Source organism: Cladophialophora carrionii (assembly GCF_000365165.1).
Source record: "Cladophialophora carrionii CBS 160.54 unplaced genomic scaffold supercont1.1, whole genome shotgun sequence".
NCBI classification, from domain to species: Eukaryota; Fungi; Ascomycota; class Eurotiomycetes; order Chaetothyriales; family Herpotrichiellaceae; genus Cladophialophora; species Cladophialophora carrionii.
The window spans coordinates 5,264,979-5,283,590 of NW_008481816.1; the positions used below are offsets into that span (position 1 = coordinate 5,264,979).

Below are 18,612 nucleotides of genomic sequence, written 5' to 3' on the forward strand. Positions count from 1 at the left end.
GTACTATCCATGAGCGGCTTATAACGCCCTCGCTGCCAGCTCATCGTACACAGTCATGCCGTTCTTTAAAGAGCTGCGCCGACGATCAAAAGCTAGTTTCCGAACTTCCGATTCCTCAACAGAGTCGAATGGAACAGTGCCAACTGCCAAATCCTCATCCACCCTCAACTCCACGCCGGGAAGCACAACGCCGCCGTCCACCTATTATGCCAATGGATCGGCTCATAACGTATTGGGCAGCGTCAAGAGCAATGGCGACACCCCGCCTCCGATCCCTCAGAGACCAAGCGTCATGGTGCCAAGCTCAAACCGAAATAGCATGATAGTACGAAGAATGGCTACACCGATGACAAGAGAGATTACCGAAGCTGACCGGGTACAGGCTCTGTCTCCATCTGGCTCTAATGGCACAATACGAGTACCTCCACCGACCTCCGCCTACGCGCCCCGGGTGACTTCCATCTTGGACAACTCAGTGGTAGGTCGAAACACGACGGACACGGGATGGCAAGCTCACATGCGGAAAACAGGTCCATCACAAGCTGCTGTTGGTGAATGGAGAAATAGGCGATCCCAATCAGAAGCCCATGGATGGCAATTTGACGGTTCACCACGACAAGGACGGACAGGCGTTTCCACCTACCAACTGGCCAGTCTCAGACTCATATTTCAAGGCTCTGATCTATCTGTCACCTGGCTGGAATCGAATACGCTTCGACTTTACCTCACCAGCATTGAGCCGCCACAGCAACGGTGTCACGCCGACGATGCATTCCTCCTACATCATGCTAAACTACCTTCCATTGAATAGCGCACCGCCTTTACAGCTGGTGATCCTTGTTGGGAGAGATTCACCCTGCACATATGATGCGGTACCGCAAAGAATACAGAATGAAGGAAATGACCTGTCGATGGCCATTAGAAAATTCCGAATGGCGGCTCATCTGTGGCAGACATTTACGGCCGAACAGATGTATCGACACAAGTTCGGTCGCAGATGTTTCAGATTCGAAGAAGAGTGGCAGACTGGCACTCTGTCCATGCGCGACTGGGAGACGGGGGCCATGAAAAACGAAACTAGGATTCATGTTGTACGTTCGGACAAGACGACCGCAGAGCTGCAGAGTCTTGAGTACGCACAGCAATATGGGCCGGCGGCGAAGAAAGGAGACCTGTACTCGATTGCTGCAGATGCGGTCAAGAAACATTTCAACATCCGCCCTGGACAGAAGCAATATGTCGCTTGTCTGCTTCTCGACTCGCATTGGGATCCAGAGGCCGGCACTATCCGAGGACATGCTGCTCTAGGTGGTACCGGTGATGACCTGGGCCTTGCCATTTTCGGTTCTCACGCTCTACAGAGCTACCCATCCTCCATTGAAGAGGTAGTTCCAGCTTTCAGTGACTGCACACGGACAGATACCAAATACGTCGCAAACGATTGCAATGAGTCTGGAAGCAGTTGGGAAGCGGCAAATATCGGCATCGGGGCTCATCTGCATGAAGTCGGCCACCTGCTCGGCTGTCCACACCAAGAGAATGGAGTCATGTTGAGGGACTACGTCCGACTAAATCGGACCTTCCTAGTCAGGGAGCCGTTCTCAACCAGAACCAAATCACAAGGGCTCCCAATCTGTCGGCCAGAAGACGAATGCACCTGGCACCGACTTGACGCTCTCCGGTTTCGGCACCACCCCTGCTTCAGAATACCCAGCGACGAATCTTTGCCACAAGACGACAGCATCCAGTATTTTCCGGTCGGTAACGGCAGCGTAATCTGTTCCGCGGCATCAGGTATAGCATTCGTCGAGATCCGGACGCCTGATGATGAATTGTGCCGGCAGTGGCTTGATTTCACCACAACCGATACTCGCCGCAGCGTCATGCCTCGACAAATCACCCTCGCAGAAGCCGATATTCGAGCACGTCTCCCTGAGGACAAGAAGAAAGCCAAGCTGTCTCTTACCATCTTCTGTGGCAGTTCCAGGAGTGAGCAGATCGAAGACTTGGAGGATCTCTTATCGAAAAAGAATATCGTCGCACTACCTCAGGTGAGGCAAGCACCGAAACGTGACGAAGGCCTGACGATGAATGCCTTCAACAATGTTGTCGGGTTAGGCAAGTCCTTCGATACACGGTTTGGCTTCAGAAGCAAAAAGTTGGGCCACTCTCAGCTAGAGGCTTCTCAAGCGGCCGAGTTGATTCTGGAGAGCACTCATCTGCAGACGAAACTTTTGACTTCCGTCAAAGTGTATTCTGGATATGCTCTTGACGGGATAGAGTTCTGCTATGAAGATGGTCACAGCCAGCTGTTCGGCAAAAGGGGAGGTAACGCTGGCGGGGACGAGTTCTTCCTGGGTAAGCTCAACTTCCGTCGTACATGGCATGTTCCGTCCTCACATTCTTAGATACTCGGCGTGGGGAAACGATCCTGGGTTTCTACGTGCGCGCTGGCCTGTGGATCGACGGAATCGAGATCTTGACCAGTACCGGTCGAAGATCAGGTGTCTTTGGTAATGCGACCGGTGGCTCAGGGTATGTGTTTTCGCGCTCGGCTGTTCCGGATTACCTAACCACGTTATAGGCACACGTTGATGGCCCCTCGAGGCTACAGCCTCGCAGGAATTTCTGGCAGTTGTGGCTCATGGGTAGATGGTTTCCAGATCATCATCACACGATAATACACCCCCGGAAATGACTACACTTCGACGACGACCGTACGCATACGATACCCTTCGCGGCCGCATTTTCCACTTCGGGGAACCAACATGTTATCATCTTCAGCCGGCGATAATACTTTCAGTTGGCATGGTACATATCGATATTGGTCAGGCTCAACACTACATCGACATTAATGTTATTTCACACCTGTACGAACTCGAGCCTTTGAGAGGCGCACAATGAGCCACACATACGATGATGGCGACGAGACATATCCACGGTAACAAAGGGACTATTCTAAAGTAATGAAGCTGTACAGACTCAAAAAGTTGGAGAGGATGCTATGTGTGTTTGGAAGAGGCATTTTGTAGCCGGTGCGAGCCACCGAATGAACAAGTGTCTCAGCCGAATGTACATGCTTTGCCACGATACCACATAGAGGACACGAGCGTTGCAAGGATTTTAGCGGACATATGGGCCGGTGCACCCCAGAATGCGTGGCCAAGTACCTGGCGCGCATCTGTCTAAATATCACTAATGAACCCAGACCATCCTGTTCAATGGGAGAGTGAGACGGGCGTAGCAGAAAGTTGGAGACTCATTCCGCTCCAAATCTCATTCTCACAGGCGGAATGAAGCTAGAGGATGCCTGCGGTCGGTGTTGGGAGGTCTCTGGATGGTGAGTCTTCAGTATGATCTGTGGGGAAGAGGCGTCTGCTTGTGACGCTTCCCTTCTCACGCAGAGGAGACCGAGTAGCTGATGGTCCTTGCGAAAGCTATGACTTGACTTGATGACTAAAACTGGTCCTGGTGACTTCACTAGCCTGCGACTCGTTGACCTGTGGTTTCAACTCGCTCGTGATGTTTTTCTCGTCCTTCCAGGCGAGAGCGACAAACTTTGTATGGCTCCCTCGCGCCACGATCTCGTCGTTCTTGTTCATGAATTTCACCGAGGTGTATGCCAAGGTTTTACCAACTAAGATCACCCCGATTAGTAACATTGTAATTCTGGAACAGAGGCAGATGGTAGTGTCCAGTACATTTATCACAGATGACTTCACCTTTGACCAGGTCGCCTATTTTCCCGCCGGCGTTCAGGTAGGTTACACTCAAATCGGTCGACACGCCAGTGGAATATAGCCCACGGGATGCCAGGGCCAGGGAGCCACTGGTGTCGACCATGGTGGCGAGCGTAGCGCCATGGAGTATGCCAAGTCGGTTTGTATGGTGCTTTTCGATGGGCAGCTCGAAGTTGACTTTGCCGGGTTCAGCAGATACAATTCGCAACTATGCACAGACGCCTCAGCTTAGAATTTGTCAAGGGCTCCTCCACAGGCATTTCACGTAGGAAGCTGCTGGTTCTGCGCACGATAGAGCTCGGATACTCACGCCGTCTATCAACCTGTAGCCACGCTTAGTGCGAAGTTCTTGCGTTCCCCGTCTCAGACTTCTTACCGTGGTTCAACGCCCGAGGTCGCGCGAAATGACTCCCAGACCTAGCCCTCGTCAGCCATTCCTATACCAGGTCCGGGCGTGTCCCGAAAGCTTACCGACCGCACAAACTTCACCGCCGACATGTTCACGCCGAGCTCCGGAAAACGACCTCGACAAAGCCCGATCAGATCCAAAGGTGCAAGGTGGCTGAAGCAAAGAGAACTCGTATCGATGGCTGGTACTCAATTGTACAAGGGGAGCAAGCTCAACTGGATCTACTCAATTGACGTCGTACTGTAGGTCTCGACATCCGACATGAGAGCACGGCTTGAGATCTCCTTGGCGGGAGCCGGATTGCGGTTCCGGGACCCCGGTGCTTCACCGTTCTGGGACCCTGGTGCTTCACCGTACCGGGCGTCAGCCATTTTCAAGCTGCGTTTAACGCCGGTCTTCTTTCTTACCTTTCCTCAAGGTGTTTTGCATTTATATGTTGAGCGTCAAACTCTCCACAGCATCGTCTTAAATCCATTGTGGATAGGGTGAATTACATTCACTGACTTTGTGCAGCGTCACAGCACAATGTCCGCTCTCCGACCCGAGCTGTGCCTACAAATACGACAGGAGGCTAGCGTGGGCTGCAAACGGTAAGTTGACTTCGACAGCTCAGCCAGTGAGGAATCGTCTTCATCCCCAGCATTCATCGAACATGAAAATGAGCCTATCAGGCAAACGCGTCCATCGGCTCCATGCAGCTAAAGTCCGACAAAGTCCATGACCAGGCCGAGTCTCCTGGGAAGCAGCCTGGATTTATCTTCGGCCCACAGCAGTAACCTCTGCAATTTCAGACTAGGATTAACCGTTGCCTTTATCAAGGACTTACTCACTTTGCGCCAGTGATCAGACAGTACGATTGTGAGCAAGATCCAGACAACCATGACAGTGAAGGCCATATCAGGGCCTACGGAGCCTGTAGCCGGGACCTCAACCATTCGTAAACGCAAGGCTCATAAGAAGAGTCGGCTCGGCTGCCGCAACTGCAAGCTCAGAAGAATCAAATGCAATGAGGCTCGGCCGAACTGCGAACAATGCCTGGGCTTCGGAGTCTTATGCAACTTTGACCCTAGCATCCCGGATCTCCAGCCTTGTTCGGCAACTTCTAACGTCGTCCAAATTGAGACCGTGATCGAAAAGTCTCCGCTTGTGACGACGCGGCCTGTTCTGGATATAGTGAGCGCTGCCTTGCAGGAAGAAGGTCTTGGCCCGGGCTGGAAATCAGGGGTAATGCGATTCGACAACGACGACCTGGCGCGATTGGACAAATTTCAATCGCGTACAGTTCTGACAATCGGTATCAAACGAGTGGCTCGACTTTTGCAGAAAGAAGTCATCCCTCTCGCCTGTACGCATCGGTTCCTTATGCACCTTGTGCAAGTGGTGACAGCTTGCCACGACCGTTATTTGTGCGGACTTGCCACTGCCAGGCCAAGTCGAGCCGAGACCTATCATATGAGCCAAGCTCTAGCAACCTTTCAAACAATCCTATCTCGACCGATCCACCATGACGACCGTGACGCTTTGATGCTGGCATCTTCTCTCCTTGCCGTCGCAAGCTTCTTCAACCTCGAAGCGTCCACCATCGAGGAAGTATGGCCGCTGGCAGATTCGGACATGTCGTGGCTCAATCTGAGCGACGGCAAACGGACGGTCTGGAGATTGGCCAAACCCTTACGGCCTGGAAGCCTCTGGCAACAGGTTGCTCACATCTACGATCGAGATCCCGTGCTAGCGGCTAAGCTTCCCGAACACGCCCCTTCGATCTTTGATCATCTGTTCAGCAACCACTCATCCTCACTGTCTGCTGCTGCCAACCCATATTATAGGACATCCCGGGCTCTTGTGGCTTTACTTGATCTTGAGTGCAATGACTCCACCTGGCTCCAATTCCTCGAGTTCCTCTGCCACACGGATCCTCCTTACAAGCTCCTGCTTCAGCAACGGGATCCTTGGGCCCTGCTTATCCTGTGCTATTGGTATATGAAAGTGTGCAGAGGCGCTTGGTGGATATCCTCACGCTGTATCCTACAGGGCCAAGCGATTTGTCTGTATCTCGAGCGCTATCATTCGACGGATGCTACCATTCGGGCGGGACTGAGACGGCCGAGAATGGAGTTTGAAGCTGCGCAGGCGGATGGCTGGGGTGGTATTTCTTCTGGTATAAGTAGGCCGCATTCGGCAGGCGTCCAGCAGTGGACGTAGTGTCCCCATTGAACTCAATGCACATATCATCACCACACACCTTATCACATGCCACCATCACAATCAATGAAGCCAATATTGTAGTTTGGGAAAAGTGAATCACAATTGTCACTCAGCCTCGTGGCTCGTCGCAAGGCTGTCTCATGTCTTGGCATTTTTGCCCGGTTTTCCCACCTCGAATCTGCTTGATCAGACATCACTCTCACTCCCTTCGCTTCACCTGGCAGTCATTCTAGTCATCGGAACTGGGCGACATGATGATAGACCGATAACGAGTCTATGTTACGGGGGTCTCGCAATTGGTGTACCCTTTCTACGCGACGTCTATCACGATGGCAGACACGACTCTCCAGTCGTGGGAATACCTCGAAACCCTCCCAGGCACCCAGTTCTACCGGCTGTACAGGTCGCCATCGTCCGCTCTTGCAATATTCAGAAAGCGGTTGTCGGCACTAGCAAAGTCGTTTGTCATGATGCTGCTGTACATGCCTCGACCTATGTCGGTGAAGCAGCTCGAACTTTTCGTCAAGGAAGGCAGCCGTGGTGAACGTGAATATGCCTTGGATTTATTGCACCGGTACCACATTTTTCGAGACGTCACGTTTGACTCGACGAAGGCATATGCTCTGACTCCAGACTTTGCAAAGTCACTGCGACGGGCTCTGACTGGCGCCGGGGATAACCGGTCGTTTGGACAGCTGGCGAAGGTGCCTGAGCGAGACAGAGTCAGCATTTCAGAGCTAGACGAATACTCGCGCCAAAGATGGGAAGGCATATTGGGCTACATGGTCGGTTCATCGGCGATTCCGCTTCTGGAGAACGAACAGTCGGCAGCCATCGATCCGGCTCCCGGCGTCATTGAACTTCTGAAGGCAGGGCACCTAATCGAGGTGTCCGGTACCTACAGTCGAGGCGGCACCGCCAAGATCACCAAGGAAGGATTTGCATTTGTGCTGCAAGATATCAACACGCAGGTGTGGGCACTGCTGTTCCTCTACGTTGACAACGCAGAGCTGCTGGAGATGGACAAAGTCGACGTTCTGTCATTCCTGTTCCTCGTCTCTTCCCTCGAGCTGGGCGTCACGTATTCTACCTCCACGCTCGACGACACCCAGCATCGAATTCTGTCTGACCTGGTCTCTCTGGGTCTCGTCTACCAACCGGCCATCGACGACGAAGGCACACCGGCGAACTACTTCTACCCGACTCGCCTAGCCACCACCCTGACCTCCGACTCGGCAACAACCCTCTCTGCCACCAACACCCAGGTCGGCACGTCGCTCTCTCAGCCCAGTACAAATACCTCTACGGCCAACTCCACAGGAACCCAAAAGGGGTTTATTATTGTGGAAACAAACTACCGCGTCTACGCGTATACGTCATCGCCGCTCCAAATCGCACTGCTCAGCCTATTCATCAACCTTCGCTCCCGGCACCCCAACCTTGTCACGGGCAAAATGTCCAAATCCAGCGTTCAGCGCGCCGTCCAAGCCGGCATCACCGCCGAGCAGATCATCTCCTACCTGACTTCGCACGCCCATCCCCAGATGCGTCGCCACGCCGCCGCGGAACAAGCCGCCCTCCAGGCCAGGGGGATCCAGACATCGGAACAAATCGCGCGAGCCGTGCCGATCTTGCCGGCCACCATCCTCGACCAGATCCACCTTTGGCAGCTTGAGCGCGACCGAATGACGACCACGCCGGGCTTCTTGTTCCGCGACTTTAGCACGCACGCCGAGTATGAAGGGGTGGTGAGGTACGCGGACGAGACGGGCGTGTTGGTGTGGAAGGACGACGGGAAGAGGTTGTTCTTCGTCACGAGATTGGAGGGTGTAAGGGGTTATCTTGCGGAACGGAGGAACGCCGCAAATGGATAGGTACGCGTTCGTTATGATGACGTGTCTGTGGCTGCGGTCTGGGTGCGAAATGGCTTGGGATACAGAGGTCGCAGGCGCAGGGTGTGGTGAATGCATTCTCACAAGCGAGAAGAAACTAGGGAAGAGGGGTTTGTTACCTGGGCGGTGCACGTGGAGGTGCTAGATACCATACACATCGACATCCCACAGTTATTGATTAGCTGGAATACCATCAGACATGCTCTGCTGTTGGCCCCCAGTCCGTCTCCCACGACTGTTACCTTCAACCAAGACAATGTGCTGTGCTGTGCTGTGCTGTGCTGTGCTGTGCTGTGCTGTGCCGTGCCATGCCGTGATGTGGACGCTGTGCAATGCAATGCACGGAAGTTCGCCATGCTAGTGTGTAGTGTCCCTTGCAGTATCCTGCTCTTCCATTATCAATGTGGCCAGCACACTGGGACCTGAAAGACCTGGCGTACAAAGGGAAATATTACAATACGATTCACTGGGATGGGGCAGGACGGGACAGAACATCATCAGATACTATGGTTCAATGGTGATGCGTCTAGCTCACTCCCTTCCTAGTTGACGGTACGCCCTTGCATATCGCCCTTTTTATCGCCCTTGCTATCACGCTTACTATCGCTTCCTACACTATTACAGTATATCGCATCACATCATACTATATCGTAGTCAAGGCACACAAGTCAGCCACAACATAACTCAGCTTCCCACATTATGTACAAGACAGAATACAAGGACTTTACCTTCAACAAAATCCTCAACCATGCATATATGTAAAAAATAGTACCTAGGTAGGGTTAATAGCCACGATGCACAAGCACAATGTCACGAACTACATATTCTTCGTTGTCGTTAATCATGTTGTTCATACCTATATCCTCCTTCTATGGTGGCGCGAACGTCATACTCATAATACTGTACCCTTATCTTTTGCATTGTTACGCGCTGGTCTCTATTAGGGATGCTTGTTGGACCTGGAGATCATAAGACGTAATGAAGGTGAGTGAGTTTACGTTGGGCGTGCGCATTCGGCACCGCCGTCATCATTACTATCACTATCTCCTTCATCATCGCATATATCATTGCCGCACCATCGCTGTTATCATTGCCACACCATCGCTAATATCATTACCACGCCATCGCTTTTATCATTGCCGTTACTATCGCCTTCATCATTGTCGCACCATCGCTAATATCATTACCAGCCCCATCGCCTCCGTCATCGCCATTACTATCGCCATCGCCAGTGCATCACCATCGTCTTCATCATTACCACGCCATCGCTAATACCATTGCCATCACCATCGCCCGTGCCGCCCAGCCCAGCCGAATCCACCCCATCTTGTCCGCTCCTACGCGCATCTAGCAGGGCCCGTGAACCACTCTCCCATGCACCCACGCACAAGTCTGTAGCCTCCTCGCCTCGTAGCGAGAGTACTTCAGCTCGAGCAATTCAGCTTACTTCAGCTCGTTTCGATCAAACGCCAAAGGCCCCAAGTCCCTCTCGGTCTCCTCCAACTCCTTCGTATTCAATTCCAAGTGCTCGATCTCTTCACTGTGCATTTTCGACATTCCTCATCTTTTGTCCCTCCTTGTATTCATGCTGTTCTTAATTTCGATGGTGGGTTTGGACGCGCACATGGTATATGTTACAGGTAGGAGATGCTGCGCTGGGCTCTGCTGAGGGGAGAGCCTTATGTCCTCAACGCAATTGTCCTGACATCGGCGTCGGCGTCGGCGTCAGCTTCGACAACGGTCGTGGGTCGAGTCGACAAAAGCAGTGTGCTTCGTGCTGGATATGGAGTTGTGCTTTGGCGGTACTCTGTATCTTGAGGTTTCGACATGTATGGCCGGGGCACAATCCTGATTCCTGCAGGTATAGGGACCTGTGGTAACAAGGGAGTTTGGGAGCTGCTTCGCTGGTCAGGTGGCCGACTGGGGAAGTGTTGACTGATGTCGACAGCGCTGAAATGGTAGTCCTTGTCCAGTCCCATAGATGGTGGTTGAGACGCTGTGTACTCAATCGGCTCGCTTGAACAGTGCGTCCCTTTCAAAGGCGTTGATGTGTCGTGCCATGGCAGAGACTGTTCGTCGAGCAGGTGGCTGCCTCCGTACCGTCAGAAAATGGTTCGCAGGCTCTGTCCGGCACCCAGGCGATCAGGAACCTCGCCGCCGCGATGAACGTCGACGACTAAGCGACCCGACGTGGTATAACCTTCTCAGAGCGGTCGCTTGGTCGCTTGGTCGCTTAGTCGCTTGTTGTTATTGTTGTTGTTGTTTTCTTTCCTTCACTGAACTGAACTGAACTGAACTGAACTGCTTGATGCTGAACAGTCACTTCTTCATACGCCTGGAAGTTCTTTTTCTTTCTCGTCGTCACATTTGTCCATCAGTCTCGTGAACATTCCCTTGTCAAGCCAGTGTCTGTCTTTCTCTTCTTGATAGAGGCTATCTGCGGAGGAAACATTGTCTTGAGGAACAACAGCGAGTCAATATCAGGTCCTGAAGGATCAGAAATCGTCCGCTTTGTCCGTGTTGATATCGTGTGAAGATCTCTTGTCATCCTGCGCTTCACCTTGTGCTTGGACAATTGCCACAAGCATCGAAAGACAAAGAGGCGACATTGAGGTCTCCATCCTTGAGGTTCACTGTTTTTCAAGCCGACAATGGAGCTCAACAGCAACAACGACACCAAGAGATCTTACTCAGCAGTGACGAATACTCCTTCTTCCGAACCACCGAGAAAGCGACAGCGTATTTCAAGTCCTTCGGCCCAGCCTACACGTGTTCAGCCCGCTCGTAGGGCCAGACTTCAGCAGAGCGAGAGAGAAGCAGCACGGCAGCGCGCAATCCGTCTCCTCCTCCGCTACCAAGCTCTTCCCCAAGAGGTATCACCAAAGCCACAGCGAGAGACGCCCTCCACCAGACCCAGCATTATACTCCACCACATCGTTCATCCTCAATGGAAGCACCTACCGTTCGAGAAGCCGGGACAGATCTCACTGAAAATCGCCATCAATGCGCACGAGAACGAGTCTGATATCGTCTCCTATGCCCCCCAATCAGCCAATGGGAGCCACCTCCCTCCATGGATATGCGACACCGTTGTATGTCTCCAGCTCCCGCACAGAGCCGCAGTCGTCACACGAACAGAGGTAGATGACCTGAAGACACACCTGATGCTTTTTGGTACAGACATGGAAGACGCCCTGAAGCACAAGGAAAGATATCAATCGCTGGATTTCCTAGGAGAAGAGTCGTCAACGGTAGACTGGTACTTTGCGCTCACCAAGACACGGGGACGAAACTCGGAGCCCACGCTTTTGATCAGAAACCCTTTCGACAAATCGCAGCATGAGTTCTCTATCCCGACGGTCATGGACCTGGAAGCACAACGGGTGAGAATTCTTCTAGAGATGATCAAGGACGACTTCAAGAGGAAATCCAGCCTGTCGCTGGCGGAGGTGCAAGACATATTCTTCAAGAGAACCAAGATCCTGATCGTCTCGTGCTGTCCCACTGGCAATTCACGCACGGACAAGGCCACTCGAGACTTTGAGGAGAACTTGCATGGCAAATGGATCGAACAGATCCAGTTCCCTAAGCAGAAGGTGCGTTTTTTGAACCGAGCTGAAGCCTGCGCACGCTATCACGGGTCAACCCACTTGCGAGCACAGCTGGCCTGGGCGTGCAAGACCGACAAGCCGGTGCAGACCTTCGCCACAAACTTCCATCGCACGGCCATTGTCGTCTTGGATGTCGACGCCTGCTTTACCGGCGTGTGCACCACGTTGGTCCAGGCGCAGGACGGTCGCTGCTCGGTCAAGGCCAGCAACAAGTCGGTCAACAGCGTTCAAGGCCGGATCGGGCTGAAGAAGGCCGTGAGAGACATGCTGGGACGGACACACGGGCAGGCGATCAGCGCGGCGGCGTTCGAGTCCAACCAGGCGTACGACGAGGTACTTCGGGGCCTGGTCGATGACTTTGGGATGGCTCTTGACTTCTTCGAGCTCAACCGCAGCGAGATGGCACTCTTGTTCCGCGAGGGCATCTCTCACACCAGATCGCATGGCCACAACACCGCCGCTGCGCGCAAGATCGTGCTGTCGAGAGGCAGCGTGGAAGCCGTGGTGAGGGAATGGCTGGCACCCATCGTCGGCCTTGCCAGGGAGCACCTTCTGGGCCTGGAGCGCGCACTGGCTGCCTCCAAACGTCAAGACACCAGGCTGCAGGTCCTCATGACGGGATTCTGGACGCAATCGCCCTGCATCGTGAAGGTCTTTGCGGCTGCCCTTCGCAGTGAAGGCCTGCCTCATACGACCTCAATCATGGTGGACACAACCATGGACAACTCGACATCTGCCACGTTGGGGGCCTTGTGGTCGATGACCGCCGACCACGACGGTTGCTGGGAGGAGGAGGTCACAAAGCCAGTGTCGTTGCAGGCCACGACCGGTTGAACCAACTTGCTCTTGCCTCGCAGTTGACCCCTTGGCCAGTCGTGCCACAATGAAGACGATGGGAACGTGTACGTGCTCTGGGAAATCGGGACCGAGACAGGTGGTATGGATGCTGCAGTTGGACAATGTTTGGCAAGTGGATGCACGCTGCGCTTCGATGCGCTTTGACGCTCATATCGCTGCTGCCCGCATCAATCAGGCGACCCTTGTGTGAAGAAGAGCTATCTTTGAATGCGCATATGGCTTTCCAGGCCGCCTGTTGCTGCCAGGCTCACAGGAAGATGTGAATGGTCGGGGACTGCCCTCTCCTGATGCTCAATGCATGGGCCATGAATCTCTCCGGGATACTGGTTGTGTACAAAATTCATTGTGGCGAGAACCATGCAAGTCTCTCATGTCATTCCCGGACGGGCTGTCGACTCAGTAGCCCAATCAATCAGTTGACTTCCCTAGTGCCCCCCGGTCCTTCGTCCTTGCTCGTTCAGTAGCTCATTTGCCCCAGCGCCTTTCGACAACGATAGACGGAGCCGCATAGGCAGGTGTTCGGTGCCTCCTTCGTCTCAACGGCCGCCTACGGACGAAAGCGCCGCGGGATTCGATCTCACGGTGTGAATATCCTTGCAACAGGTCCCAGCTGAATCTTGCTGCTTTTCCACGGCTCGGGCTTCACTCAAGCATGCAACGTCCTTCATCTTCGAATCAGAAGACATTCGGGCTTCAAGAGGTCGCCGAAGAGAACGGGATATCTGACCCTTCAAGTAGCCTGATGTGGTCCAGGTCGAAGAGTAAGCACTTAAAAATGGTGGAGTCAAAACAACCTGGAGTTTCAGTTCGGAATTTACGAGGTACATGTACGGGGGTTCCGAGTGGGCACAGAAGCGCCTTCATGAAACGCAGACAGATCTGCCACATTGGGACAATAATGTGAACGGCCCATCGGCTCGGTCATCGACCTCGCGATCAGGCCGCGGATGATCGTCACCCAGCATCTTCTAGCTGGTCTTGGAGGTCTGGGGGGCCTGTGGCTTGTTAGGCGGCACGGCGATGGATTCGATGGCCAATCACTCCGTACACAGTACTCGTAGTGCTTAGACCAGATGGATGGCAAACTGTTTCAAGGCCAATTTCGCAATACCTGGGGCCGAAGGTTATGCTCGCCTAATTTTTCTGTGGATAGTATGGCATGTACTGGGAAAGTTAGGACAATAACGTGTGCGATCGAACTGGGCTGCACGGTGAACAAACACCTTGCATGCTGCAGAGATCCCTCGCATCGCTTATCCAGGACTATTGTTTCTCTGTATCGAGTCTGGCCCACCTGTCTCGGAAGAACCGCTCGAAGGATATTCTTCGGTTCCGCAGCAGGAAGACCTTGACATGCGAAGAGTGTTCGATCGAGCTCATGGTGGTGGGTGGTTGTGGTCAGCCAACGTGGTCGAGAGGTCGATTTCTCACCCACCAACCTCCTCCACCTTTTCCCTCGCTCCCTTGCAGAGGGTGCAACCTCCGACATTCTGGATTTTATCCTTCAATAGACGCGCGTTTGTGACCTTGGAGCCTATTGATCTTGAGAACCGGGCCACATCGGGGTCGTCTTCCTCGTCCTGACGTGTGGCACTGCGGGGCAAAAGCACTTCATCTCCCTCCGCATCCGGCCCATGGAGAAGGTGTGAGACGTGGTAGACGTGGCCGCAGGCAAAACCGACTAGTGTTTCGGTTTCATTTTCGTGGAAGGTCTTGTGGCAAGAGGCACAATGTCCGGGCTTGATCTGAGCTTCAACCTCGATTTGCTCGTCGCCAGTCCGTTTCTCATCCGTACCAATGGAGTTTTGTTCGAGTGGTCGCCTGATTCTGGGAGCCGGAGGCACAACCTCGAATTTGATGCCCTTCCTCCGGCCCCTTCTCAATGTCTCCATACCGACAGCAACCTCGCTGCTCAGCACTCGTGCCACCCCGGAACTGATGCTGTCCTGCAGATCGTACTCTCGGATCATCTTCTTGAGCCCGTCTTTCAGGCCCTCTACTTCCAGCCCGGAGGGTATTCTTTTCACAAGAGTGATCGGATCGATGGCCGTGCCCACTTCTGCCAGTAGACCTGAGATAAACCTTGGTCTGGACATGCTGTACTCGAGGAAGTCGTCCCAAAGACTTTGATCATCTTGCTCTTTGGCAAAAGTGATGGCTGATGAGACGTCTTTGAGCTCATCAATGATAAGGAACAATGCTTTCTTCGTTTGACCGGTCTTGCTCAGAAGATACACCAGTTCCTCCACATAGTGCTTCTTTTCGCATACTTGCACAGCAATTTCGAACGTGTATGCCGTAGAAGCTTGCAAAAGCTCCATGAGCAGTTTGCGATCGTACTCCGCGAAGAGATCGACTGCAGTATCGGCGAACTGCTCAACATGCTGCTTGCCAGTGTCAGCTGCCAGCGATGTTGCAACAGCAGAGTGGCCAACACGAGGCAGGATAGGCTCTTCCTGTGTGCCTTCTCCCCGCCAAAGAGCTCGAAGATAGAAGAAGAGGAACGGCCTCAGTGTAGGTTGATCGAGCTGCGCAACGACCTCATCAGGCTCAACTACTCCCGCAGCGGCCTCATCGACCAGTACTCTTATTGGGTCAGAGGCTAATTCCTCCAATTCTTCGCGTGAGGCCGATTTGAGTTGGCTTGGAGAGACTCGGAGTGTCACAAAGCTCGGAATATCGTCTGCGATTGCGTCGATGAGATGATTGTCCTTGATCAGGGATAGAGCAGTATCCGCATCTTGCAGAGCAATGTAGCATCGGAGAGCATCGTCGTAATGTCCGTCCGCGAGGTACAATTTGGCCAGACTCTCTTGTAAAAGCCTCCAGTCCTGTGAGCCTTTGGGTGCACCGCCACCGCGGAACTGGTCCTGGATTGCTGTCGTGATACTGCTAATTTCAAAAAGATCGGAAGGCCACTCATCGAGAAGCTCCTTGAACCGCAGTCGGTCAATTTCAATGTAGTGTCCCAAAATGATCTCAAAAATGGAGGATGGAAGTGGAGGGGTTAGGTCCAGCGTCGGGATGTGAGGCGAAATCTCGTCGAACTTCTTGCTTTTGATGAAGACCCAAGCCCAATGCTCCCACCGAGTTGTAGTATTGAGCACTTTCGCAGCAACTTCACCAGCCTCGGCCCATTTCGCGGCGTCCACCAGCTGTTTGAGCCAGAGCTCGCCGATCCGACGCTTCTCCTTCTCTGCACCAGAGAATCTTGCCTTCGGCTTGTTTTGCGCTGAGCTTGTCCTTGATGCGGAATCGGCGAAGAACTCTGCAAGTGTGGCTTGTTGACGTGCTTGAGTGGGGCTTGAGGGAACGGCAGATCCAGACCTGGTAACGGAACTCGCTTTGGATGGACTGGGAGGCGCCGACGATTCGGACGATCCGGCGAGCGTCCCTGCAGCTTCGGGGTGCTGGTCAACCAGTTCCCACGCTTCCCGGTACTTCTCTTTCTGTACCAGCCATTGCACTCGGTCGTTGAGATGGCGTTTAATCGCAACGATGCAGTCGTACGGGCTGTAGATGAATATCTTCATGCTTTGTGCCGTGGCGATAGTATTCATCTCATCCTTAGCATTTGCATCGCTCGAGCCGAATCCAGGGATCCAGCCTGTGAGATAGTTGCGCTCTCTGGTGCTGCCAGTCCTGTCAGGGCCACTGATACCACTTCGAATGCTCTCCGCTCCGCTGAAAATGCGATTAGCCCCTAACATGCGTGGCCCATACATGGTTGCATCCCACACGCCTTGTCCTACAGTCTCAACGCCTGTGACGAGGCTAGAGCCAACCGTCGTCATGCCGGATCCAATAGCGCCAAGGTATCCTTTCTGTACAAGAGCAGCTGGGATGCGGACAGGAGGAAGGATTCCGAGGTGATAGTCTGAAGCAGACAGGGTCTCGAACCTGCTCACGGTTAGAGTATCGGTGTCGACCTCTTCCTTGGTATTAATGTCAATAAGACGTAGCTCTGGCTCTAATGCATTGTGTCGCGCTCGGCGGCCTCGTTTGCCGCCTTCAGGTTCTTGTGATGTTGAACGATTTCCCTTGTTCTGCATATATGCAAGGACTAAAAGTAAACTGGGGGTATAAAGCGAAATTCCAGATATTGTACAGTCGTCAAATCGTATACTGATTGGTGGTCAGCGAATGCTTTCTCACAGAAGAGTAGGAGGAAACTCACATCGTAGCAACTTCAGCGCGCCCAATCTTATTGTCGTTTCCGCCATCGGGTGAACCAGGGTAGACTTTGATGAGCCATGCTGAGTCGCCCCATCCTATCAATATTTCTTCAACTTTAGTCTTCTCGACTTCTGGCTTGGGAGCCGCGCCATCGCCATTCGCAGCAGCAGGAGCCACAACATTCGAATCGTCTTCGGCCTCAAGATTGTCTCGATTGATCCACTCAGCGCGAGCTTTCCACACTCCAGCCATGTCTTCCCAGTCAGGCCGATTCGGCCTGTCAATGTGGCTCATGCGTTTCCATTCATGGCCCGATTCGTTGCTCTCAAGCTTTAGGTTTGATCGCATGATCTTGATCCCATGTTCATTCACCCATAGGACATATTTGCCCGAGAGTGACCATTTGATGGTACTGATGATGCCCTCACCACTGTGCAAAATCTTGTCTGATCCAGTGTTTGCTCCGAGACCAATGGAACCCAACCAGCCAGAAGCGGCTGCTGCAGCTCCCGTCGTGGTTGCATTGGCACTCTTTCCGGCTTGTCCGCCCGTAGTCAACACCAAAGTGCCAGCTTGTCCGCCAGACAAATAAGTTTTGTCCGACTTGTACTCCGGTGACAACGCCACTGTCTGTACAGGCCTCCCAAAATTCCGCAGTTGAACATCTCGAGGGTCGACCAGCGAAGCAATGCAGACGTTGCCATCGATCGAAGAGGTAGCGATGTAGATTCGGTTCGCAGGTATATCTGGGACGGCAGGTTGCTGCTGCTTCCCTTTGGGTGCTGGTGAGCTAGCTGGCGATCTGTCTCTAATTGGCGCTGATTCGGCGGCTACCTTGCTTCCTGAGTCATAGCGGAATGGCGCGATTTGGGGGTTGTAAGGGGATATCGAGATGGCAGATATGCTCGCCGTATGCGCATGATAGACGCGTACTGAACTGAAGGAAGGTAGAGCAAAGACATGGATGTTCCCGCTATGTGTGCCTACGATCATCTTATCTCCTGCAACGTGGAAAGCGCTGGTCGCGTCTCCATTGCGATATATCGAGCTGACGTTCCTGGTCAACGTGGCATACTTGAGGCGTGGCTCCTCCTCCTCTTCTTCTCCGTCTTCGCTTTCGTCGTCTCCGGACTCGTCTGCTGTCGGCTCGGGCTTCAATGACTTCGGTGGGCTTTTGGTCGGACTTTGAAGCTTGTCATGGTCATCTGGCTCAGTTGAGCCACCTCCCACCGCCATACGAAGAGGAACAGCGTCAATAGCGCGTCATCTGTATGAAAGAACACATGGGGACTCTTCATGCTACAGCACCGCGACTTTCTAATGACGAGCGCCAAGTCCAAACCTAATACTCAGCCTCGTGAACCCCCGCAGCCTTGCCCGTACTCTGTACGGTGGAGGCTAAGGTCGCCGACACGCTGTGCGCCGCTTGCGCTAGAAATCGAACTTTCCTGAGCTGAAATGCTCCGTGGTCAAAGTCGCAGTCTGCTCGCAATGCGCCAGGCGGCTGCTCGCCCGGTGACTGGCCTTGGTGTTCAATTTGTATGTATCAGCAGTCGGAGAGCTGGACACGGGTATGGACATGATGGACTACGACAACCCGGTTTCCGGCCGCTTCATGCCTCTCCCATCTTCCAGCGAACCCGCCGGCGAGGTTTCTTCTCTTCGAACCATTTGCTACTGAGTCAGACCGCGACAAGAAAGGATGGAAACAAAGACAAAGC

The 18,612-nt window shown here is 53.3% G+C and overlaps 7 protein-coding genes across 7 annotated transcripts; 5 read left to right on the plus strand and 2 right to left on the minus strand.

Moving 5' to 3' along the window:
* Positions 1-55: 55 nt before the first annotated feature.
* On the plus strand, positions 56-2,681 carry G647_01899 (uncharacterized protein; the record flags this gene model as incomplete). The annotated part of the gene is made up of 6 exons (XM_008725298.1): positions 56-325; positions 383-478; positions 531-2,051; positions 2,124-2,358; positions 2,409-2,535; positions 2,585-2,681. 6 exons carry the CDS (start codon positions 56-58, stop codon positions 2,679-2,681), a joined length of 2,346 nt encoding a protein of 781 aa, XP_008723520.1.
* A 756-nt stretch (positions 2,682-3,437) lies between these two features.
* G647_01900 (uncharacterized protein) lies at positions 3,438-4,238 on the minus strand (the record flags this gene model as incomplete). The annotated part of the gene is made up of 5 exons (XM_008725299.1): positions 3,438-3,637; positions 3,702-3,948; positions 4,051-4,063; positions 4,117-4,157; positions 4,212-4,238. 5 exons carry the CDS (start codon positions 4,236-4,238, stop codon positions 3,438-3,440), a joined length of 528 nt encoding a protein of 175 aa, XP_008723521.1.
* Positions 4,239-5,028: 790 nt separating this feature from the next.
* Positions 5,029-6,351, plus strand: G647_01901 (uncharacterized protein; the record flags this gene model as incomplete). The annotated part of the gene is made up of 1 exon (XM_008725300.1): positions 5,029-6,351. One exon carries the CDS (start codon positions 5,029-5,031, stop codon positions 6,349-6,351), a length of 1,323 nt encoding a protein of 440 aa, XP_008723522.1.
* A 332-nt stretch (positions 6,352-6,683) lies between these two features.
* Positions 6,684-8,228, plus strand: G647_01902 (uncharacterized protein; the record flags this gene model as incomplete). Its single annotated transcript, XM_008725301.1, has 1 exon — positions 6,684-8,228. One exon carries the CDS (start codon positions 6,684-6,686, stop codon positions 8,226-8,228), a length of 1,545 nt encoding a protein of 514 aa, XP_008723523.1.
* A 2,669-nt stretch (positions 8,229-10,897) lies between these two features.
* Positions 10,898-12,691, plus strand: G647_01903 (uncharacterized protein; the record flags this gene model as incomplete). Its single annotated transcript, XM_008725302.1, has 1 exon — positions 10,898-12,691. The coding sequence occupies one exon, from the start codon at positions 10,898-10,900 to the stop codon at positions 12,689-12,691; it is 1,794 nt and encodes a 597-aa protein (XP_008723524.1).
* Positions 12,692-14,142: 1,451 nt separating this feature from the next.
* G647_01904 (uncharacterized protein) lies at positions 14,143-18,127 on the minus strand (the record flags this gene model as incomplete). Its single annotated transcript, XM_008725303.1, has 2 exons — positions 14,143-16,840; positions 16,893-18,127. 2 exons carry the CDS (start codon positions 18,125-18,127, stop codon positions 14,143-14,145), a joined length of 3,933 nt encoding a protein of 1,310 aa, XP_008723525.1.
* Positions 18,128-18,464: 337 nt separating this feature from the next.
* On the plus strand, positions 18,465-18,572 carry G647_01905 (uncharacterized protein; the record flags this gene model as incomplete). Its single annotated transcript, XM_008725304.1, has 1 exon — positions 18,465-18,572. The coding sequence occupies one exon, from the start codon at positions 18,465-18,467 to the stop codon at positions 18,570-18,572; it is 108 nt and encodes a 35-aa protein (XP_008723526.1).
* Between the last annotated feature and the right edge of the window lie 40 nt (positions 18,573-18,612).